General features: G+C 40.1%; 1 protein-coding gene across 1 annotated transcript in view; it reads left to right on the top strand.

Annotated features, from left to right (window-relative positions):
* The window catches only part of LOC122811561 (sentrin-specific protease 1-like), a gene marked incomplete in the record, with an annotated part of 1,729,916 nt that extends 1,705,563 nt beyond the window's left edge, over positions 1 to 24,353 (top strand). Inside the window, 1 exon segment of the mRNA XM_044083479.1 lies at positions 20,038 to 24,353. Coding sequence (XP_043939414.1) covers positions 20,038 to 20,100 — 63 coding nt within the window.
* Between the last annotated feature and the right edge of the window lie 1,545 nt (positions 24,354 to 25,898).

Raw genomic sequence — 25,898 nt, 5'->3', positions numbered from 1 at the left:
TATGTGGGTAAAGGTATGCACGCACACACAGGGAAAGGTTTAAGATGCCCCACAATGACAGTTATGCTCACATCAGCCACCAGTTGGTGGTGGTTTTAGAACCTTAAGAGAAATGCAATCATTTCCAGGATGCTAGTAAGGGCATAAATCATGTAACGAATTCCCATATGGTGCCCACCGTCGTGGCTCTTGCTCTGTGATGAGATACTTACTATGGAGGAACAAACAGGCTGAAAATTGATGGTGGAAGCTTGATGTTCAGCAGGCACAGAGGTAAAAAGCACATAATTTACTTTCTGTTCCATGTGAACTGGACAGATTTTCCAAGCTTTCCTTTTTTTTCCTCTGTGTAGAGCAACATTGGCATCCCACTTGGAAAGATGTGTACACAGGTAATGAGTCCCATATAAATTCAACACACACTCACACACACACACACACACACACACACACACACACACACACACACACACACACACAATCTTCCAAAACACAGGAAAATGACAGGCTATGTATTCTTCCCCTAAAAATGTGGCCTCACTACTAGCCCCTGAGCTAGATGTAGCGCTTGAGCTTGTAATATACAGCACTTGCAAGATATTCCTAGTGTGGCTGGAAGTTGACAAGACTATTCATAGTAAGTACCTATGTTGTAGTTGCCACTCCACTTTGATGAATGTAACGATTCCGCCTTTCTCACTGGTTAAGCTGCATTGAACGAGTGAGTGAAGTTAAATATGTGCAAGTTAAGGCTATTCCTCGAAGGTTGCTGGAACTGCTGAATGCACCTTTGGCATGCTTGGCATACTAATGACGTGAGTTTGGAGAGAATTTACATATTCGCCAAGGTGCAATTACTGAGCTAGACTAGACAGAAATTATATTTCACAGGAACATGTACATTTAATTGAGAACTTTGGTACACATCCAGTAACTGTTTCAGATCATGTGCCAGTAATTACTAAGATAAAAATGTGGGGAAATGAAGTAAAGGTGAGAGACTGGTGCTTCCCCACCTACCTGTTAAAAAGAGAGGAATTTAAGGAATGGAGAGTGGAAATTAGGGAAGATAGAAAGTACTCCAGAAGTTATAACTAGTGAGTGGGATAAAATGAAAGTGGAAATTAGAAATAAAATAAAGATCTGGTTAAGAAGTAATAAGAAATATTTAGAGGGTTGGCGAAAGTTTAAGCATTGCAAAATAAGGGAATCTGACGTAACAAAAGAGCAATTCGAGAATGCTAAAAAAAAAAATAAGGGAATACCTGGATAACCTGCATGAGTTTAGAAAGATTGCTGATAAACAACTGCTTATTGATAATTCCACAGAGCAAAAACTTTTGGCACAGTGACTTGGGTAACAAAGTAGAAGGGTTTTTTGCCAAACTTGGGGACCCTATAACAAGAAAAATAGTAAGAGATCCTGTAGAAGAGAATTTGGAAATTTTATGAAAATTTGTATAAAGCAGAGAGGTGGGGAAATCAAGAGTCACAAATGGAAATATTTATGGAAGACTCAAGTATGCCAAAATTAGAGGTAGATAAGACTCAACAACTAACAATTAAGATGCTTTAGACAATGGGGAACCTGTACATCAGTACCCTGATTGGAGAACGAACATTCTCCAGGAGGGTGTTAATGTACAAGTAATACCCACTGAAAAACGTGTCTGCCACTTCACGGCAGCATATCAAGCCACCATGGCGCTTGGACTGAGAAAATGGAACTACCACCATTATTTTACACATGCTAAGCAGTGCTTTTGCTGTTTAACAAGTGTAAAATATATATAAAAAAAAAAAAAGACAACTGGAAAAAAAAAAGTGTGTGTTTGTGTTCGAGTGTATGCATGCATGTCCGTGAAAGTGAGAGCAAGCATTCCATTATTTTACAGTTGCTAAGCAGCGTGTTTGCTGTTTAGCGAGTGTAAAATAAAAAAAGAAGAAAATTTTAAAATAAAGTGAGTGTGTATGTATGAGAGATGGAGAGCGGCTATCAAGCGAGTGAAACAGAAAACTGTGTATTTGTTTCTGTCTACATGTGAGTGCATGCATGAAAGCAGAGATTTTGTGTCTGTGTGAAAGAGATCGAGACTGAATTGTGGAAGCAACTGAACGATGCCCTGTTAGTGTCTGTGTGTGAGAGTGAAGAGAGAACGATCCCCTGGCAGCAGCAGCAATTTTACGTACCTACCTCTTGGACATACCCGTCAGCCTCTTACCACAAGAAATCTCGACAAAGCCTGACATAATTGGGGGGATAAATGCTAAGAAACAGGAACATATTGTAAATATTGCTCTTATTAGAAAGTTGCTAGAAGAGCAGGATTTGTATTTTCTGAAGGATATGAAATCTGAAATTCAAATGCATGTCATTATTTAGCGACTTTAAGCTTTAACACACATTTTTTATGAGGAACAGACCGAGAATATGAGACAAAAATGTGGACATTCTGAAAAAATGTGTACAGTTGAGAGGTATGCTCTTAGAGCAGGATAGCTGGATAAGCCTAAAATAAATGGGACAAAGGCTCAAAATAGGAACATAATTTGAATAATTTTGTTAGCATGCATTTTCTGAAGCAGAGGTGAGTGAGAGGCAGCAGCAAAGAGGTATGTATAATGCTTCCTCCAACACCATTAACATGTACTACAGCAAGTATGAAGCATTAGGCGGAGGAACTATTTTACATCAAAAATATATTTAAAAAATAAAATAGTACTTAAAGAAATAAATAGCTAAAATACAACAATTTTGCAGAGCCCATTCTCTAAGTGCAATAATGCCCTCCAGAAGTGTGTATTAATGTGTAATTAATGCCCTTCCAGGGGTGTAGAGGCCCACCGCCTGTGGAATCGGGCCTCATAACACCCCTGGGCAGGTGTTAATTACACATTAACACACAACCTAGCGGACATTATTGCTTGCATATAACTAATCTGCAGGAAAGTTTCCAGGAATAGATAGCATTCTGGTGGAAGGTTGGAAGCTAGGTATAAGAAAGTGATAAAGATCTGGAAAGTGTTATCAGTATGTTAAAAGGAGGGGAGGCACCAACATCATGAAAAAAAAAAAAAAGCTGTGGTGGCTGTTAAATCTGAAGATGGTAAAGACCCATCTGATCTTTCTTCATATGGCCCATTTCAATTTTAAACCATGATTATAAAGTGTCTGCCTTTCTTTTAGCCATTATAGACAAAGGTGATGCCAACATTAGTGGATATGGACTGATGTGGTTTTGTGGAGAGGAGGTAAACATTTGAAAACATTAATAAAAACAATGATGATCCAGAAGGAAGCAGAATGTTAGAAAATACCATTGTTATTGATGGGTCTTGATGCAGAGAAAGTATTTGACAGAGTAAGCTGGGAATTTGAGTAGGGTAGTGGAAGCATTTGCATTTCCTGATAAATAAGGTTAATTAAAACGATATAGGTGGGATCAGAGGCAAGAATCAAAAGTGGGAAGGGTCCTCTTTGATTAGTTGTGTCTGAACAGAAGAGCCAGTCAGGGGAGTCCTTCCCCTTTATTTGCATTATATTTAGAACCATTGGTAAAGAAAGTAAGAAACTCATAGATTCAAGAATATAATGGGTATGGTGTTCAAAAAAAGTTACTTTGTTTGCAGATATTATTTTGTACCAGCATGGAATCAGAAAAGGACATCTCAGTGCTGTGGAACATTCTGAGAAAGTTCAATTTTTTTCAGGATGTAAAATTAAGGAAGATAAAGCAAAGGCAGTAGCTATAAATTATGTACCAACACACGAAGTTTTGGCTATATGCATTTATGAGGACATGATAAAATGAAGTAGTTAGGAGTATGGATTAAAAAGGATTCTGCTATGAGAGCTAAGGATATGGGAGAAGAGGATAAACAAAGGATAATAAAAACCCTATGGATATTGATAGCAAGTAAAAATGTTTTTAGCCCTTTTATTTTTATGTACAGGTCAAGCATATTTTTATCACCAAAGGGGAAGTTGTGGATAGTAATTGATAAAGAGTTGAAGGATTTTATTTGGAAGGGAAGAGAGATAAGTTGTTCCTCCCATTAGAACAAGCAGGTTTAGAATTACGTGACTTTTGAGGGATATTTTAAAGCCTTATAGTTAATGCTCATACATAACTCAAGCAGAAAGCTACAATTCACAGTGGAAATGGTTGATGATAAACAGGGGGTAATTGCAGAAATAAGGAAAGAATGGGATTTTGGAAGCAGATTCATAGGTTCATAGGTTCATACTAGGCTATCTGCCCTAGGGCATGTATAAGCCTAGCCAGAGTGTGTTTGGCTTTCGCCACCCATTTTAAATTAATTTTGCTATGCCCTTTTTCGAGGTTAGTATACTGTGCCTCTGTCTAACAGTGACACAGAAGTAATACCCGGGGTAAACCTATGATCTCCCATCCACTCACCAAGATTTCTCTTGAAGAGAGTCAGTGAGGGACTCTGCCTAACCTGGACTGGGATTTTATTCCAGAGTGAAGGGAGCCTCTGGGTTATGAATCTGTCCCTCCAGCATGTCCTATTTATTTCAGTGCTGAGGTTCAAGTCTCTCGAGCGCGTAGCTCGATGGGATTTGGATTTTCTGAGGTGCAGCATGTCCATTAATTCCGGGTTGGACATGGCTTTATACATTAGGCACAGATCGCCTCTGAGCAGGCAGTATGCCACTGAGTAGAGCTGGAGTTTCTTTAACCGGGCAACATATGGCATCTGTTTGAGCCCTTTGATCCTCTTGGTGAGGTACTTTTGGGGTCTTTCCATTTGCTGCAGGTGTCTGGTAAGGTACATCCCAAAAGGGGCATTGTACTCAATTATGGGCCTGATGAGGGATGAGTAAAGAGGCACGATGACCTCCCCTGATCTAGATGTGAATCCCTTCATGATTAGGTGGGCTATATAAAATGTTTTTCTAACCACTTTGGCCACGTGGTTGTCAAATGAGAGATTTCTATCAACTTGGGTCCCCAGGTCCCTAATTACTTCTTCTGTACTTAATGGATTACCACCTATGTGGTAATCTGTGGGCACTTTGTTTTTGCCAAAGGGGATGACTATACACTTTTTGGCATTTAGCTTGAGGCCGTGGCACTGGCACCAGTTGTCTGTTTCTATGAGGCCCTTTTGGAGGATGCTTGTGTCGGCTGGAGAGTCGATTATGGCACCCAGTTTGCAGTCATCTGCGAACTTGGTCAGCCGCAGTCCTTCCGTGTTGGCCTGTACCTCCGAGAAATATATACCGAACAAGAGCGGTCCCAGGACTGAGCCTTGTGGGACGCCACTTGTAACTGGTTTAGAGTCTGACATGGCTCCAGCAATTCTAACCATGTGGGTTCTGTCCTTGAGCCAGTTTGCAACCCATCTAGTGACATAGGGGTTTATATTTAAGCTGGTGAGCTTATCTATAATGCCCAAGTGGGGTATTGTATCGAAGGCTTTTGCGAGGTCCAGGTAGGCTGTGTGGACCACCTTCCCCTCGTCAATGGCCTTGGTGACTGTTTCAAAGAAATCGACCAGGTTTAAGAGGCAGGATCTGCCCTTAACAAAGGCGAACTGGGTAGGATCCAGTGTCTGTAGGTCCCCAATATCTTTATTTATGAGGTTCATGATGATCCTTTCCATAGCTTTGCAGACCAAGCTAGTCAGGCTTATGGGGCGATAGTTTCCAGGATCCGTTGAGGCACCACCTTTGTGGAGAGGGACCACTGTTGCTGTACGCCACTCTTTGGGTACATATCCTGTAGTAAGGCTGAGATTGAATAGTAGTTTTATGTTTGGGTTTAGCTCTTCTTGGAGTTCATGTAGGATGCAGCCCGGGACACCGCCTGGTCCCACTGATGCTGTGTCTTTTTTTTTGGAGAGGGCGGCTCTTACCTGAGCATCTGAGATGTAAGGGGGGCAGCACTCTGCTGGGATAGATATTTGCCCTTTTGGTGGGGGGGGGGGGGAGTTTGCGCTGAACTGTCAGCTAGGATGTTTGCAATGTCTGTGGGTTTGGTGTATTTTTTGTCATTTTGGACTAATTCTGAGCATATCTGGGAATTCCCACCCAGGTTCCTAACATAACTAAAGAAAGCCTTGTGATTATTCTTAGTGTCCTGTGCAATTTTTCTCTCAAAGCTGGCCTTAGACGATTTTATGAGTGCCCATAGTTTTTTGCTAATACTGATCAGAGAATGCCTTACCTTTTTGGGATTTTGCTCTGTCATGTAGTAGCTTCCTCCTTCTTTTGTATAGTTTGTTTATGGCTGGGGTCCACCAGACAGGACGTCTGCTTTTGGAGGATTGGGTCTTGGTTTTATCAGGGATGGCATGATCCATGCATTCCTGAAGGTGTTCATAGAATGCATTTATAAAGGATTCTGCAGTCTGGGCCGTATTTTCCACAGGCCCGGGGGCTTTGAAGGATTCCACCTTGGTTTTGAGGAGTGTGAAATTTGCTTTAGAGAAGTTTTTCACTGTGGTTTTCTGGGTAGGGGGTGGGGTCGGGATGTGAATATCCAGTGAGATTAGTTTATGGTCTGATCTTACCAGTGAGGGATACACTTCTGGTCTGGAGCATAGAGTTCCCATGTTGGTGATGATCAGGTCCAGTATGTTTTCCCCTCTTGTGGGAGTGGTAACAAGTTGTTCCATAGCATTTGAGTTTATACATTCTAGGAACCTTTGGGCTAGGGTGTTGGAGCTAGAGTAATGCTCCCAGTCTATGTTTGGGTATTTGAAGTCGCCCAATATAATGGTGTTTGGAGAGACCTTCATATTTTCTAGTGTTCTCAGGAAGGCCGAGTGGAGTTCCTGGGTTTGGGAGGGTGGTCTGTAGCAGGCTATAAACTGGAAGGCAGTTTTACCCACTGTTAGTTGCACAAGGATAGTCTCTGATGCTTCGTGCTGTGCCACCAACCTGGAGGTGTGGGTATCTTTGACGAATATTGATACTCCCCCTCCTTTTGTGGTTCGGTCCAAGTTTTGGGGCCGAAAAGCATGGTATGAGGTATAACCTGGTAGTGCTGGGGTGCTCTCGGAAGCCTTGAACCAGGTTTCTGTTACTGCACAGATATCGATGTTCTCCATGCTAAGGAGAGTTTCGAGTGCATGCATCTTGAGGTTTAGACTTCTGGCATTGAGTAGCATTACTCTTAGTTTCTTATCCCTTGTGATACCTATGGAGGTGGGTTTGTCTTTTGAGCCTTGCCTAAAAAAGGTACTATGAGGGTAGTAAGACCTTTGCCAATATCCGAAAGCCCAGGGCTGACAGGTGCAAGCCGTCCCTAGCGAAGCATCATGGCTTGTCGAGCCTGTCATCCCAGGCTGACAGGCATTGGATCCCCTTTGAATGACACCAATACTTAAGCCAGTTGTTGAAATTGATCATCTTGTCTTATTATTGTGGCATCATTCTTGGTGTGGGTAAGATGCTACTCAAGGTCAGGGTCATACCGGCCTGGGCTACATGCTCAGAGAGCTCCTCTGTGTCTCTTTTCATGTAGTCAAGGGAGGTACGTCTCAGGTCATTCACACCATCATGGACAATGACTGAGTCATATTTGTACTTGCCTTGGAGTGACCTGAGTGCTTGTGTTATGTGGCGGATCCTAGCGCCTGATAGGCAGCTCACCGTGACCTTCCCCTTGTCCAGCCTGTTGAGAGGGACGTCAGTGTGCCTGACGATAGTCACCTATTACAAGTGTATCAGGTGTGTTGTTTAGCCTTAAGGGCTGTGATTGTTCGGCACACTGGCTTTGTGAGCTATGTATTGCACGTGTTTTTTTTTGGGGTAGCGGTTGCTTGGGTGTCTGCTTTGGAGGTCTCTGCTGCTTGGGCAGATTTTTATTTAGAGCATCCGAGTATGTTTTTGTGTGTTTATTTGTTCAGTTTGCTTTCGTGGTAGGTCTATGTGAGACTGGAATTGTAGTGAGTGTGGTTTCCTTCTCCTCCTGACTGGTTACGCCAGTACTGAGTTGAGAGAGCTTAGCCTCCAGTTTGGCTATATGCTTGCATCTCTCACATGTGTTGGAATTTGTTGGGAGGAGGAGAGGGTTGTCTGTGTACTTGAGGCAGTTGTAACATTGCCTCAAGATTCCCAGATTCACCAGCTGGACCGGAGAGGAGATTGACAACTGACCTTTGGACATGCTAGAATAGTATTGGGAATTCCTTTATAATTGAAAAAATGGGCCAGTGGGGAACAAGGTACTCAAGGGGAGTTTGTGAGGGTGTAGTGCTTTTAATTTTTTAGTGCTGAGTTAGTGAGCAAGTGCCAGGGAACTTAAATGCAATGTGTTACAGGTAACTTAAATGCAAAAACGACAAACAGTAACTTTCTTTCAAGTGAAACAAGGAAATAAGTACAGTAAGCAATGCATATATCGCTAGGGATCCACAGAAGCGCTGAAAAGCCACGTTTTAGGTGAAATTAGCGTTTCAGGGAAATAACAAGCAAACAAACAACAAGCATACAAACAAAGCTAGATTCAGCAGGCCTGGATCTAGTCTATGCTACAGCAAACAAGGTGTACCAATTTCAGTAAGAAACAGTTCAAATATGCAGGCACTATAAGCCTTTAACCAGAAATTCCCAGCTCAGAAGGGCAGAGTCCAGCCTCTCTTCCCACAAGAGTGCAGATCACAAACCTTCTTAATGTAAAATAACTGGCCTGAAGCCCAAGTGCTTAAACCAGAACTAATACACTTTTAGAATAACAGACACTGAGCCCTCAGTCAGCAGTTCCCAACTTAGAAGGATGTAAGCTACCTGTCCTGCTACCACAGTGCAGGACCACAAACCTTCCTAATGTAAAACAACTGGTCTGAAGCCCAAGTGCTTAATCCAAAAGACTTAGAATGATAGCTACACTTTAATCAAGTTACTACCAAGCAGTAATAAATACAATTGAATACTTTAAAGAATGCCTGGATTAGTGCTCAAGTTATACAAACAAAGCTAGATTCAGAAGGCTGGATCTAGTCTATACTGCAGCAAACAAGGTGTACCAATTTCAGTAAGAAGCAGTTCAAATATGCAGGCACTATAAGCCTTTAACTAGAAATTCCCAGCTCAGAAGGGCAGATTCCAGCCTCTCCTCCCACAAGAGTGCATACCACGAACCCTCTTAATGTAAAATAACTGGTCTGAAGCCCAAGTGCTTAAACCAGAATTAATACACTTTTATTCTGTTAAGGAGAATAATAGTCATACTGAATATTATATTCATAAAGTAAGAGAAATTGTACTAAGAAGTAAGCCAAAACAGGAATGAAGCAAGGAGATTCTGCCGATAGAGATTACTCCAATTAGGACTAGGCAATAAGGGGATGGAATTTACTGAAAGAGGCTGGTAAAGGAATGAAGGTATTGGGAACAAATAATTAGAGAGGGAACAGTAATATAATTGGAAGAGGCTAAGAAGGCATTTGGATTGCAGGCTAGTGATTGCCTTCCCTATCAGGGATTTATATTGCAGTATAGACAAAGAGAAAATGATGAGGGAATCCTAAATGAAAGACCTGCACTGGTTAAGCTTTTAATTGAACCTAGACCAGAGGCTACTGTTGAAAAAGGGATAATTAGTAGAGCATATAAAATATTGCAAGATAACTATAGGAATCAATCTGAAGAGGTCAGAAAAGATTGGGAAGACAGATTAGATATGCAGTTCAGTAAGAAACATTGGGAGGACATATGTGTAACTCCCAAATATGCAACAAAATCTAGAAGATGTAGGATTTTTGCCTGGAAGTGTTTGCATACATACTTTCATACCCCAAGTGGACTCCAAAGCATTTTTCCGAGGTGGATGGTGAATGATGGAGGTGTAACTGTTAAGAAAGAGGAACCTGGGAGCATATATTTTGGATTGTAATGTGTTGGCAGACTATAAAAAAATCCCCGTCAGAGTACTAGGTAAGGAATACTGGGCAAGCAAATGAGTATAACTAAGGATATGATTTTCTGAGCTGGGATACAGGATCTGAATTGCCTGGACATAGTAAGGCTTTCTTGAGTTTAATTGTGATGGCTGCCAAAAAAGCAATTTAGAAAACTGAAATTAAAATCTAAGACAGCTATACTTGAAGTAGTGATTATTGTAACAGAAATAAAAGAACAGGAAGTGGGATCTTTAGAAAGGGTAGGGATAAATTACTTAGAAAATGGAAATTGTTTGAATAATACATGCAGAAAAAAATGTTTTGGAGGAGGAATGAGGTTTGAGAAGGCATGAATTGAACAATGTATGTAATGTTGATTTGATTTATGATATATAGGTTCATAGGTAGGTATTAGGCTATCGGCCCAAGGGCCTAAGTAAGCCTAGCCAATAAGGTTCCCTGGCTTACCCCACCCAAGAAAGTTAATTTCCTATGCCCCTGTCGAGCAGAGCCACAGAAATGATCGCCAGGGCGCATTTCCTGTTTTCCATCCACTCATCAAGATTTTTCTTAGAGAGTGCTAATGAGGAACTCTGCTTGACATAGATGGGTAGCTTGTTCCAGAGTATAGGAAGTCTCTGGGACAGGAATCTATCCCTCCAGCAAGTCTTGTTTATTGTGGTGACAAGGTTTAGGTCCCTAAAGCGTGTAGCTCGGAGGGATTGGGATTTCTTTAGGTGTAGCATGTCCAACAGCTCTGGGTTTTAACATAGCTTTATATGTTAGGCAGAGGTCTCATCGGAGTAGGCGATATACTAAAGAGTAAAGCTGGAGTTTTTTGAGACGGTCAGTGTAGGGAATCTGTTTGAGGCCAGTAATCCTCTTTGTGAGATACTTCTGTGGCCTTTCCAGCTGCTGCAGATGTCTTGTGTTGTACATTCCAAAAGGGGCATTGTACTCTATAATGGGTCTGAGTGCCGAGAAGAGGGGAACAATGACCTCTTCTTTTCCTGGATGAGAACCCTTTTGTGATGAGGTGTGCCACACAGAAGGATTTCCTGACTACTGTGGCAATGTGATTATCAAAGGAGAGACTACTGTCCACCTGTGTCCCAAGGTCTCTTATCACACATTCAACGTTAAGTAGGCTGCTGTTTATGTGGTAGTTCATGGGTACAGAGTTTTTACCAAAGGGGATGACAGTGCACTTTTTGGCATTGAGCTTGAGGCTATGCCTCCGACACCAGGCATCTGTGTCAGTAAGGCCCTTCTGTTGGATGTCCACATAATTTAGGGACTCGACTATGGCTCCTAGTTTGCAATCATCTGCGAACTTCATTAGCCAGAGGCCTTCTGTTTTAGCCTGTACTTCAGAGACGTAGATACAAAACAGGAGAGTTCCCAGGACTGAACCCTGTGGTACTCCACTTGTCACTGGTTTGAAGTCAGATTTGGAGTCTGCAACTTTTACAGTGTGGGTTTTGTTAGTGAGCCAGTTGGCAACCCATCTTGTGACTTAGGGATTTATACCAAGTTTAGTGAGTTTAGCTGTAATTCCAGAATGGGGGGATGGTGTTGAAAAGCTTTGGCGAGGTCAAGATAGGCTGTGTGAATCACCTTACCCTCGTCTACAGCTTTGTTGACTGCCTCAAAGAAGTCGTTCAGGTGACATGATCTGCCTTTCACAAACCCGAACTGGGTGGGGTCCAGAGTTTGGAGGTTACCAATGTCTTTCTTTGAGTTCCATGATGATACGTTCCATGGCCTTGCAGACCAGGCTCGTCAGGCTAATAGGGCGATAGTTCCCAGGATTAGTGGTGGGGCTTCCCCTTTGTGGAGTGGGATAACTGATAACCAGTTAGTGTAAAACGCAGCCTGGGATGTTATCCGGTCCCATGGATGCTGTGTTTTTGGTTTTAGAGTGCAGCTTTTACCTGCATAGATGTGTGATTACAGGGACTCTGCATTCTTCCTGTGTAGATATGGGCCTTTTAGGGGGTGAGAGGGGGGGTAAAGTTAGCACTGAACCTATCTGCCAGGATGTTGGCAATATCAGTTGGTTCTGTAATTTCTGTGCCATTGTGCTGTAACTCAGTGCAGATGTGGGTGTTGCCATTGAGATTCTTGACATAGCTATAGAATGCTTTGTGGTTGCCCGTAGAGTCAGTGGCGATGTTGTTTTCGTAGCTAGCTTTGGAGGATCTTATAAGGGATGTCAACTTCTTACTGAGGCTGACCAGTGAGCTCCTCCGTTCAAGGGATTTTACTCTCTTTTGCAACAGTTTCTTCCTTCTGTTGTAGAGCTTGTTTATAGCAGGGGACCACCAGATTGTCTTCCTTTTTTTGGAGGATACCATCTTGGTCGTGTTTGGGATAGCACAATCCATGCACTATAAGTGCTTATAGAGTGCATTTGTGTAGGATTCAGCAGTCGTAACTGTATTGTCCAACTGCATGGGTGTCATGGAGTGCGACACTGCTGTCTTAAGAAGCATGAAGTTGGCTTTGGAGAATATATGTGATATATAACATTTGTAAATGTTAACTTATTAATATGGTTTGATTACTTTTGTATGTGGGAATAAACTAAACAAAAGATAATACAAATATTTTTGTAACCCCCTTATTGAATTACAATTACCACTTGTTACACAGGAAAACTTACAGATAAAATATAAGAAAGGAGGGTAGATTTTTAAAGACCTTTATGAAAATATTTGGCATGGAAGATGTGAATTCAGTACTAGGAGATCTGACTGAATTTACATATTCCCCAAGATACAAAACCTGGACTAGGGACAGGAACAATGTGCATTTAATTGAAGGTCTTGATATGCACACACTAACTATTTCAGATCATGCACCAGTAGTAATTAAAAGCAAAGGCTAATGAAATAAAAATGAGATACTGGCACTTTCCCACCTATCTGTTGAAGAGAGGAATTTAAGGAATCAGTAGTGGAAATTACTTGGGAACTATTAGAGAAGAAATAAATTTCTTCTGAAAGTATAACTAGGGAGTGGGTTAAAATTAAAGAGGAGTTTAAAGTAGGGTGGAAATAAAAGAAAGGGAGATATGGTTCAGAAGTAACAAATATTATTTAGAGGGACTGAAAATGTTAAAGTATTGCAAAATAGAGGGAGTCTCTCAGAACAAGAGGAGGTGCAACTGCACAATGCTAAACAGAAAATAAGGGATTATGTCGATAATATGCATGAGTTTAGAAAGATTGCTCTTAAGCAACTGTTTTTTGATAATAACTCTAGAGCACAAAACTTTTAGCACAACAACTCAGACAACAGAAAGTACTAAGAGCTATCACCAAGCTGAGGGAACATCTAACAAGGAAGATAACGAGGGATCCTGTAGAAGTATTAGAAACATTTTGGAAATTCTATGAAAGTCTGTATAAAGCAGATAATTATGGAAATAAAGAAAAGGTGCACATGGAATGCTTATGGAAGAATTAAATATGCCAAGTTTAGAGGTAGGGGAGGCTCAGTTACTAAAGGTTAGGATAGGAGGAGACGATGTAAAAATGGTGATGTATAACTAATCTGTAGGAAGGTCACCAGCAATAGATGGCATTCCTATGGAAGTTTGGAAGCTAGGAGAGAAAAACTGATAAAGATCTGTTTAACAGTATTTTAAGAGGATAAGTACCAAAATCCATGAAGAAAGTGGTGGCAACTGCAATACCTAAAGAGGGTAAAGATCCATCAGATCCAGCTTCATACAGGCCAATTTCAATACTAAACCATGATTATAAAGTGTTTATGTCACAATGGCTAAAAGAATGGTAAAAGTGATGCCAAAATTGATAGGTATAGATCAGTGTGTTTTTGTGGAGGGGAGGCAAACATTTGACATTAATTGAATACCGATGATCCAGAGGAGAGAGAATGTAAGAAAATACCACTGTTGTTGGTGGGTCTTTATACAGAGAAAGCGTTTGACAGAGTAGGCTGGGACTTTATGAGCAGAGCAATGGAAGCATTTGCATAAGGGTGATGGGAGAATATATGAGGAATTGGAGGAAAACATTTAAATGGTGGGGTCCTCTCTGATAATCTCAGCTTGAGCAGAGAAACCAGGCAGGGGTTTCCTCTCTCCCCTTTGTTTTTTGTCTTATATTTAGAATCATTGGCAAATAAAAGGACTCAGAATTTCAAGGATAAAACTGGTATGTATGGTAGTCAAGAAAAGCTGGTTGTATTTGCAGATGATATTCAATACCTGACAAAACCAGAAGGGGACATTACAGTGTTTTAGAACATACTGAGACAGTTTCATATCTTTTCGGGGGGTTCCTATTGGAACATCGAATTTTCAATTGTTTGAATCACTAAAGGCCGACCTTTAATGATTGAACAATTGAAAATTCAAACTATTCAAAATAAACATAAAAAAGAAAAAGTAAAGGGTGTAGGCAGGGGGCAAGCACCCTGCACCCCCACCACCCACTACTTAAATATACTAATTCCAAGATCGCTCTACAGTGTAGGAAAGGGAAATCTTCCCTTTCTGCACCGTAGTTCCTTAAAGTGCGATCTTGGAGTTGGTATATTTAAGTAGTGGGGGGTGGGGGTGCAGGGGGGCTTACCCCCCCCTGCTTTAACTCATCAAGGACGATAGAGGAGAAGTTGTGGATAGCAGTTAATAAAGAGCTGAAAGATTTTATTTGCGAGGAGATGACGGCAAGAGTCAAGTGGGATAAGCTTATTCTCCCAATATAACAGGGTGGATTGGGATTACACGATTTGAAGTGGTATTTCAGAGCAACACAGTTAAGGCTCCTATACATAGCACAAGTAGAAAACTATAATTCAAAGTGGAAAGAGGTGATGATGAAACAGGGGGAAGCTCAAGAAACCAGGAGAGACTGTGAGTTTGGATGCAGACTTTTAAGGAGAATAACAATAATCATACAGAATATTATATCCATAAAGTAGCAGAAAGTATTTCTAAGAAATAAGCAAACATGGGAATGAAGAAAGGAGATTCTGCCGATAGGGATGACTGCAATTAGGGATACAGGCATTAAGCAAAAGGGGTCTGGAATTTTTGGAGAAAACTGGCACAGGAACCAAAGTCTTGGGAGCAAATAACTAGAGGGGGAAATGTGGTAGAATAGGAAGACACCAATAACTTATTTGGACTGCAGGTTAGAGATTGCCATCCCTATCAAGTATTAATATCAGAGTATAGGCAAAGAGAGAAATAGAGGGGAACATAAATGAAAAACCAGCACTGTAGAGTTTTTAGTAGAACGTAGAACACAAGTTGCCATTAAGAAAGGAATAATTAGAGCATATAAAATATTGCATGATAACTATAAGAATCAATCAGAGGAAGTAGAAAGGATTGGGAAGATATGCTGGATAAGCAATTCACAAAGAAACAATGGGAGATATATGTATGTCTCCCAAATATGCAGCAAAGACTAGAAGATTTACAATCTTTGGAAGTGTTTACATAGGTATTTTTATACCCCAGGTAGACTCCCAAGAATTTTTCCTCAGGTAGACAGCAAATGTTGGAGGTGTGATGGGGAAGAAAGAGGTTACTGGGAACATGTTTTCTGGAAGTGTTATGAGTTAGCAGACTTTAAAGATTCCCTGTAGACTGCTCTGTCAAAGATGCTGGATGAGCAAATTGGTGTAACTATGGACATTTTTTTTGAGCTATGATGCAGGATTGGAATTGCAGTCAAATGACATCTAAAGACATGCAGGTAGGTGTATGCGTGAAAGGGTGTGCCTTCTTTGAAGGTTGGGCGTCGGGCTGGCAACTCGGCACCGTAAAAAATCACTGTCAATCATTAGTGGACCAGAGTTCTGCTGTGGCGAGCCCTAACCAGGAAAAGCCAAAAGACTAGTAAGGCCTTGCTAAGTTGAATTATGACGGCTGCCAAAAAATCATTTATTAGAAAAAACAACTTGACTAGAATTAGCAAAGTTAGTAACAGAGATAAAACAACTGAAACTGGGATCTTTAGAAAAGGGTAGGAGCAAATTACACAGGAAAAAATGGTAATTGTTGGATCAATACATGCAGAGGAGGGACGAAATTTAAAAGAAGGCAGGATTTGAATGAGCTATATAATGGCTCATTGACGATGACTGTAATTATTATAAGTGATTGTATGTTTGCAGCTGCAGTTGTTTAAAAAAAAATTGTTTTTTTGTTATTGACAGAATACCACCTAACACACATAAAGGTGGTGATGTAAAAACAATGTTAGAAGCCAAAGAATGTTTATGGCAACTCAGGCTCAATGCCTGCAAATGGCCTGGCGTCAATGAGCAAATAGCAATTTCTAGCATACTGAAACTTAGATCACATTTTATATGACAATGTTGCATTATCTCCTACTTATTGCTAGAAACTATATTTTCATACTAATTTACACCATTTTTTACACAATTCATTTTAGCAGATCTAGTACACCATCCAATATTTATAACATTTGAAACATATTTATTCAAACACTAACACATTCATATATAACGTACATGTATTATTTATATTTATTATAACTGTTTATACAATATATAATATATTTTTATATTCATTATTTATATTTATATTTATATCTATATACACGCAATGATTTATATTAATACTTTTTATTATGTTTACAATCTTGTTTAGACAGATTTATATCATACAACTATATATTTATATCTATATTTATATTCATATCTGGTATTTATATGTTTATACATTTTTTATCAACACACTACATTTTAGGTACATTTTAGGACAATTAACAATCAAACATACATATACTATTTTTGAAATTTTTTGATGTTTTAAACAACATTATACCTAAACAAAAGGTTACAACATCATAATATATGCAAACTAAGATAAGGTTATTTTTATTCAATATATACCTTAACATTTCTTTGTTTTACAATTTGTTTGTGTTTTTAAGCTTTGAAATGCTGGCTATTCTATGACAACTGGGATGATTGATTAATTGGTTATTTAGTTATTTAATTGTTTCTGTAACTAGTATTTAAGGGATGATGAGCAACACTATCTTGTACTCTGATGATGCCCCAGGTCTATGGGTGAAAGCGCTTAGTATCAGTGGATTGTATCGTGGACTGTCTACTGTTTTGTTTGGTTTGGATTCTGTTTATTAAAGTGTTTTTAAGAGACCAGGATTCAAGGTTTGCTGAATTTTTGCTTACCAGTTTGTTACACTCCTTGACGATGCAGCTGCAGTTGTCCCAGCATGGTTTATAAAGTTTGCAATTGAGTGTGTTGGTATGGTTTATTTTCATTTATGTAAATGTAAGATTACCTATGTTATATATCATTTAATAAAGATGTTTCATGTTAAAAATCAAAAAGCTATTCTGCCCTGCTGAAACTGTAGTGTACTGCTTGTTACAAATGTAAGAAGAGGTTTTCAGATGTGGCCACAAAACAGTGAATGCCAGTACTGCAATTTTGCACCATTGGCATCTGGCAATCACAAAGACCTTTCATCCCAACCTAGCTATACCTCTGCCTATAGGGAATACTGTAGCCCGACCAGGAAATCTGTTTTACTGCTTGTACTCTTCCAGTGCGTATTTATGACTCCTGAGCTGCACGTATTGCTGCAGGATAGACTTCCTCCTTCCTGTCCCTTAGTGCTGTGTCTCTGGTACACTTTACAGTAATTGTTAAACAAATAGGTTGATTACCTAATTTTTTCTTTTAATTGGATTATGCTTTATGTTTATAGTTCCCGACTGTTTTCCATAACATTTTTCACAAGGTATTCAGAGCCATTTGACTAGTGTGTTAATGCTCAAATTCATATTTACACACACACAAATATGTAGTAGTAGCCTGCTTTATTCTTTGATGCCTTTAGCCTGCCACTAGAGCATTTGTTGGTAAGATTTTTCTGTCTGCTGTTTCCTGGGACTGTACAAAAAAAAATCATAGGAGGATGTGCGAGTCACTCTGTCTTATACCCTGGCTGCCCTCTGACATTTGCAGCTCAGTATTGCAACAGCACAAAGAAAGGGATATTCAGCTGCTGAAAAAAATCTGGTCAAGGACCAACATCTTGTCCCTGGGAGATATTCTGGTGCATATGTGTAATTCTTGCAGTAATGATCCTATTATTTGTACATTTACACTTTTCATGAGCTATCATCGTGCTTTACATTATTTTAAAGTTTGCTTGCAGGCTTAGTGTGTTTCAGTTTGCTTTGGCCCTTAACGGATGTTTTACTTTAGTTTTATCAAGAATAGATTAGCATGATTTGAGAGCCTTGTCTTGTACATCGCATAGGTATATCAGAATGCGAAACATAGTATGATTATTGGAGTTGCTGCCTCATACCACTTGGTTCCCCCATTCAATTCTGTGCTGACACCATAGCTCTCAACTGTCCAGATTTTTGCCTTCGAGTTTCAGACTTTTTACCTGTCAGAAAATTCATGCTTAATACCAAAAACTGTTATTTTACCAACTTTCTAAGTTTTTTTTAAAGCAGTATTTTAAAATTGTCCCTATTTTTGGTCTTTATCACCCTATTTTTTATGGCTTTGTCCAGATTTCTTGGGTTGAGAGGTATGCAGCCTGGAGGACTTGCTCTGTGACGTTTGCATGTTCTTTATATGTTCCAGTGCGTTTCCACTGGTGTTAGCATGACTGTGGAATATGGAAGGAAACCTAATAAGCTGATTGGCGATGCTAAGTTGCACCTAATGTGTGTGTTTCTCTATGTCTGCATGTGGCTGTGGACTGGCATCTATCTGTACCTACTGCTGCCTCCTTGCAGGAATAGGCTATATAAAAATCCCTGTGACCGTGAACTAGATAAAGCAATCATGGCACATGAATGGAAATTTGACATTACCATAATGGTTTGTATCCATTCTTTTTTGGAGGAAGTCTGATAGGTGTTCTAAACTCAGCTGTAAAGAGTGGAGTAGCTGTGCTCATGCTAAAAATAATGCATTCAAGCTCAAAATGCTCCTGTTCTCAAAATGAAGAGAACTTAGGTGAAACTGCCCATTCAGATATGAAGTCCATGTGCACTGAAACAAAACAGTTGCAACTTAAGAGGGATTTTTGTATGAAGAACTGTAGTAATAAAGCAAAAAGCATTTTTTAAAAATATTTTTTCCTCTGTACTTACATTGCACATTCTTCTGTTCTCCTGTCATCCAAGACTTTGAACTTTGGCAAAAAAAAAAGCTTGGAAAAGAACAGGTCCTACATAGTAATTAATTGAGTGTGTTGGCCAGATACTTTTTGTAAAACACTTACGCTGTCCCCTTGGAAACTGCAAGTTAAAATGTAATGTTTGTTTTAATCAGCTTTCCTATGAGTCACACTGGATATAGTGTAGGAAAAATGACTGGCCTTTCTTCTATACACGAAATGTTGTCAAGTGATAACTAAACTGTGCAAGTGTATCCTAAAGCAGGAAATTAATGACATCATTCCATCACTGAACAGAAAGCCACTGTAATTACAACCCTGTATCTGCAATATTGTTTATAAGCAGCATGCAGAAATTGTGCAAGAGCTAAGCAGTTACTCTTTAATAATCTACAGAGCCTTTTTGTCATTTTTTAAACATAGTTGCTGATGTACAAGAAGAAATAACTAGTCTTGCGCATTCAGATATTGGCACAAACTGTAGGTTTGATAATTTAGTATCCCAAGTCACAATCCATGTGTTGAAACACTAAAAAAATCATTTCATGTTACAGTGCTAACACATCCTTTAGTTGACTAGAATTTGCTTCCCTAGAACTAAGTTATGCCCAGCAGCCATTGCCCTCGTTACATTTTATTAAGCAGTTAAATTCAGAATCTCATTTGCTTTTCTGACTTTGTTGCAAGTTAGTTGTGCTTCAATGATTCCACCTCTTAGCTCTTCTAGGATGCAGTTTTCTTGCTTAGAACTGAATGACTATGTCAAGCTCTACAGCACCATCGTCTTGTTTAAAGACTGTCACACTTGCCATTTGAGTGCAAGTCAGCAGCCTTTACAAAGTGTTCATGTTAGTCACAGAGTTTTCTTTTCTAAAATCAGCTACTTGCATATATTCTAAGGTAGTGAGTTTTATTATTTTTAGACATTTCAGACATTTACCTTATGTTTCTTTTTTTTTTCTTTTTATTTTTTTTGCAGAAACATATGCCGTACTTCAGGAAGAGAATGGTTTGGGAAATACTGAATCAAAAACTGCTATGATCTAGTGGTACTAGTCCAATAGTACTGCCATATTACCTTTTACAATATTTTACTGTCTGGAACTTAACATGTTGCATAATGCAATGAAGACATTTGGAATACTATATAGCCAAGAAGAAAATCCTTTAATTAGATTACGGGTTATGTCTGTAAATTGGAGTCAGCATGTTTTGTTACAAAACCTGAATGATCTACTTCATTACATGCAACTTATGGCACGTCACTACAGTAAAAGTCTTGTGAAGAGTGTCAATCTTAAAATGCCAAAAGGGACCTTTCCACATATCAATGGACTAGATGAGCACTTTGACAGTTTTGTATGTGTTTTAACGTAAACGTTGCTGCAGAATTTCATGTATACATTTTTAAAGCACTGGTTTATGACTCTGCACTCCACGTGTTTAATTTACTGGCCACACTGCCTCTGAACAAACCAATGAGTTGTAGCTGCTTCATACAAACCAAATGAAGAGGTACCCTTATTTGAATTATATGATGACCCCACCACCAAGACGCCTTTTGTGATACGCCATACAGATCTCTTTTCTTCATTAAACAGTGGTTTAAACAGGCAAAGAAAAAAAATGAACTTTTAGTTTGCTTAGTATAATACTTACTGTTTCTGAACAGCTGGCCATATTGCACTGACTTGAGTCTGTCATTGTTAAACCGCATGTTGCTGTATTTGCTTGTCATTCAGCTCATTTTTCTTGTTGCCTTTCTATCAAAGTGCAGTCCCAGTCTTTAATGGAATTCCCTATGTTGTAAACTTCTTGGCTCTCATGTCCTTTTCATTCTTCCTCACTGATGGGTTAAGGATCCAACTCTTCCATATTTTCCAGACTTTAAATTCCAGTCTTGAGCTCCTTCCTCCCTCTTCCCATAATGTGCTACACTATCTCTAATTCCTCAGATTTCGTTTGCTGCCAGATGTGGTAAGATGGAAGATTGCAAAATCTGGAGCTGCAAGGAGTTAAAATTTCTATATTTTTCTCTCTTATCTAATATTGTTAATAAAGATGAATAAAGCATTGGGGTTTCTTAACAGTTCTTACTGAATTTTGTGTTTTTTCTGGCAACCTTTTGCCACAGTCTGTAAGGCGAGATCATTGAATGATTGGGACTTCAGAGCAACTTGCCTTCTACACTTCTGTGCCTCAGCAATGTTTCCTATAGGGGGCTCAGCTACCTTCTCTGAAATAACAAAACACTAAAATGGATCCCCCCTTGGATCCAGAGTTACTAGCACAATCTTCAGATCCCAAGTTCTCCTCTGATCTGAAAGGTCTGTCTCATAAAGTTTCTCAACTTCCTACAGTCTTCTCTGAAATTAAGTCTCTGGATTCGATTGACTGGAGCTCTTCTTAGGAGGCATAAACTTTGGCCTGCCTCCTTGGATCAGAAGCAAAGGAAAAAAACATTTTTCTGATCCGGTCTGCTCAGATACTTTGCTTCTTGAATCCTAACCACAGGATCCAATTAATAACATATTGCCCAGAAACAGTTGAACTATTCTCAGATCCGGTGCTTTCGGATCCAGAACCGTTGGGCAAATTTCTCCTTAGATCTGAAGTTTCGAATCCGACATATAACAAATCGTCCAGAGGGAGAAGAGTTATACTCTGTTCTGGTGCCTTCGGATCCAGAACTGTTAGGCAAATAGTTCTCTACTCGGATCCGATATATAACAAGTCACCCACAGAGAGCTGAGCTATGCTCTAAACTGGTGTCTTCAGATCTTGGATTTTTGTCTGAACTTAGTTGTTTTTTTTTTTTTTTTTTTTGATCCGATGGTTTCACTTTTTGTTGCCTTCAGCTTCCATATAAAAATATATATTTTAGTCCAAATGCCTAATAACACACATTCTGTTATTCTAGCTACTTTCTAAGCTCATAACTTGCACCCTTGTTCCCCATCATATAAGGTTTTGTTCAGATTTCTTGAGCTGACAGGTTGAGAAGTATGGCTTTCCTTTTTCTTTTCGAGAGGCATAGTAGCTCGGTCTGTGCTGTAGGCAGGGATTGTGCTCCAACTTCCTGACGCTGCCTGGGTAGACTTGGAATGTTTTCCTCATGTCTGTATGTTCTCAACAAGCATGCTGTCATGGCAGCATGAAGTTGCTCTCTGAGACTGGTTCTTCCTTTCTGGCCCAGTGTACAGGTTTACCTCTGAGATTTGCATCTGGTCCTAATTTACAAACCCCTACATAGTTCACTGTGGAGTCTCTTTCCTCTCCCTAGCACTACTGCTCAGGATCTAACCTGTCCTTTTTTCCTAAGAATTTTCAGCTTGACACGGTGATAGATCTCTCTCTCTCTCTCCCTCCTTTGTTTTTCAGTGGCCAGGACTTGCTTTAAACTGAAGTGACCATTTATTTCATTTGTAATATTTCCAAGGTTTTTTTCCCTCCAGAATACGTGAGCAGAAGATCTCATTCTCACTCCTCCACTGGGCCTCTCACAGAGGAAAGAAAGATTCTCCAGGCTTTTCCAGATAGTGTCCCCTTCCCTTATCCCCCACTGGAACACAACAGTCTCGCTGGATATTATGGTAGTGGCCTGTGTCACAGTATGAGAATTGCTGATCAATTTCTGTTTGCCCTTCCCTCTTCCACACATTCAGAACTATTAACATTTTTTTGGGACTGACCGAGATCACCTTAGATACTCCTGTGCTGAAGTTGTTTACTGCCAGCACACTTCTATAGGCCGTAGAAGACTGTAAAATAAAACTTCCTTACTTTCATCAGTTTGTGTCTATGGAGGGAAACCAAAATGCCTTCCATACAGCTGATCCAGGTATCCCCTTAAGAAACATGCATACATACTGCTGTAATATTTCATGGATCCCCAATACTTCCCTTACCTCTTCTTAGTGGAGATTCATTAAGTATTTTTCTAATTCGTCCTTCGACTCCAGGTCTTTGGAAGATGTCAGGAAGTTCTTTCCTCAACCAACTACTCCATCGCCCTTTTTGAATACTTTGATTTGTCTCATCCCTCATATAGAGGAAAGCACCTTTCAACTGATTAGCCCAGACTCCACCATTTCCAGACTTTCTTGCATGATGCTATGATATTTTGGGTAACTCCTTTAGGCATCTTTGTTTAATGTCCCCCCTTGATGACTCCTCCTTCTGTAGGGCATTCGTGAATTATCTGTTCATCTCCAGCTAACAAAACAAGAAAGCCAAGACCCTACATGCGTCTGGAATCAAAGCCTTTCTTCTTCCCTTCACATACATTTTCAGCAAGGCTATAAGAATATGTGCCTAGAAAGGAGGAGTCCACAAAAACATGTTTCTATGTGCTCCTCCTTTGATAGATCCTATCAGCATCCTAATGCCCTTCAGGGCTGCCAATGTCTTGAAAATTTTGGGGGTTAGGTTTCCCCTCCATCTGGACACCTGGAGTAATTTAACAAACAATTCCGGTCGTGCCAAAAATAGGTTGATAATCCCTTTCTTCCCTTTTATCTGTAACAAAAAGAGATCTCAGGATCCACGTCTTTTTCTATATAATTATTCTAAATGTTAATGTAAGTAATCTAAATTCTGGATGCTTTACATTTCAGTCCATCCTGTCTCTTCTGCGCAAGCTTTAACAAAGGTGTCCCATATGCTTCTAAGGTGCACAATTCCACATTAAAATAGAGGGGTGTTCTGCAGTCATTGAGAGCTAGTTACTATCCAGTTTACCTCCTTTACCTTCACCACGGCCTCCAGGGACTTTGCTTAATGCTGAGTAGTTGAGCTGAATCGCATATCACTAGAAAGGCTACTACTGTGGTCATATACTATGGGTAACATTTCACTTCTGTCACCTAGTATTGTCTACTAGCCAGGGTTTACTTATTGTTTGTAGATTCCTAATTCCCTGGGCATTACGAAAATGTAGTCAAGTCAAAACCGATAAAATTATATTAAAACTATTTTCTGCACAGAATCGTGTTTTTTTTTTTCATAGGAACTGAAATGGGTAGTACTGCTTAATTAGGTTTTCAAGTTGAGAATACAGGCATAAACTGCTGCTGTTAGATTCTGAATCGATGTCCGCTCCAATTACTTTTTAGTTCTTCTGACTACCTTTCTGTAGACTTTGGCAGTACAATGGTCTATTCTTTACCAGTCTTTATCTTTCCCCTCAACATACCTCTGATTTGGCAAACATTATATTTGTTAGTGTTTGCAACCATCAAACTAAAACAATGAGTAACAAGGACACACAGACAAAACCAATCAGTAAAAACTAAAAGAAATATCTAGCCAAGCTAGACTTTCCACTGTTTGATTCCTTAATACCTCTTACATTAGTGGTAACATGGAATGTAAGCAAATGACCCCTTAAAGACATTGGGTGTTTCAGCTGCATGGCCGTTCTGAATGTCCATGACCTTTTCCTTTAAGTCTGTTATGGACATCTCTGGTCCATGACTTTTTTCCTTGGTCTGTTATGGACAGATGGACTTAAAGGAAAAAAAGTCACGGACATTCAGAACTGCCATATAGCTGAAACACCTGATGTCTTTAAGGGGTCATTTGCTTACATCCCATGTTACCTCTAATGCAAGAGGTTTTAAGGAATCAAACAGTGGAACGTCTAGCTTGGCTAGATTTTTTGTTTAGTTTTCACAACCATAAGACATGTGGTCGGACAAACCATTCTCTTAACCTCCCATGTTAAGTTGTCAATCTTGCCTTCATTCTTGCTGGGTGGGTTCGGAGCCCGCCTTCGGCTCCGACTCGGCCTATACTAAAGCTCGAGAGCTATTTATACCGGCTTGAGGCTACTCTATATCCCATAATGCTAGGCGCTAACTACCCAGATCTCGTTTGCCGCTTACAGCTGCGAGGTGCGTTTATTACCGGCTCTTCAGGTTAGAAGTTTTAATTCAAAAAATGTCTATCTTTTACTCAGGTTTTTTCTTAGTTTTAGTTTGCAACCATCCCATTAGCTTCCCTTCATAGCTAATCCCCCTTCTGGTCCCTTTTTTAATCCCCTTAGTTATAAGGTTAGCCCTTTGGGCCTATTCTGCCTTACTTGTCAGTTTTATTTTTTGTGTGACTGACTTTACTGTTTAAAAGGGTGTCTGTGTGTGTGTGTGTGTGTATATGTGTCTGTATAATTTTTTGTACTTAGGATGTCAAAAGACATCAGGGTCTCAGGCTTCAAGAAGTGTGACTCGTGCTGTCAGAAAATGTTGCTGACAGATGGTCACACTTCTTGTGTTTATTGCCTGGGCCCTCTGCACCTGCAAGACTCTTGTTCAGTTTGTCATGCGTTCAGCCCAAGAGTCCTGCAGGAACGCAGAAACAAGTTAATTTTGAGGGGCTTGTTAAAGCCTGAAGGTTCCCCGACCAAGTCTTCGTCGGGGAAGCCTTCGAAGCCATCGGCTCCGAGCTCAGAGCCTTCGACTGGTGGTACTCGAACTGCTGTCACATCGGCTCCGGCTGGAGCCGATGTTTCCAAGACACAGTCTTCATCATCGGCTCCAGCTGGAGTCGATGTTCCTCAAATTCTGGCTTCTACATCGGCTCGAACTGGAGCCGATGATTCCGGGACTCAGTCGGTGCCGATAGTGGTGTCGGCGCCATCTGCTAGCCATAAAAGGTCCAGCTCTCCATCTTTGGAGTCTGTTCACTCGGCTCCGAGGTTTCCCTTACTCTCAGAGCGGAGTCATCGGACCCATTCCTCCACGTCTTCCAGGCTCTCGGACCACGACCTCGAGAGGGTGGTTAGTAGACTTCTTAAGTCTCAGGCACTAGCCCAAATGCTTCATAGCCTTTCTCAACAGACAG

The sequence above is a fragment of the Protopterus annectens genome, chromosome 9.part0 (genome assembly GCF_019279795.1).
Source record: "Protopterus annectens isolate FY-2018-M chromosome 9.part0, PAN1.0, whole genome shotgun sequence".
NCBI classification, from domain to species: Eukaryota; Metazoa; Chordata; order Ceratodontiformes; family Protopteridae; genus Protopterus; species Protopterus annectens.
This window is presented reverse-complemented; position numbering and strand designations above follow the sequence as displayed.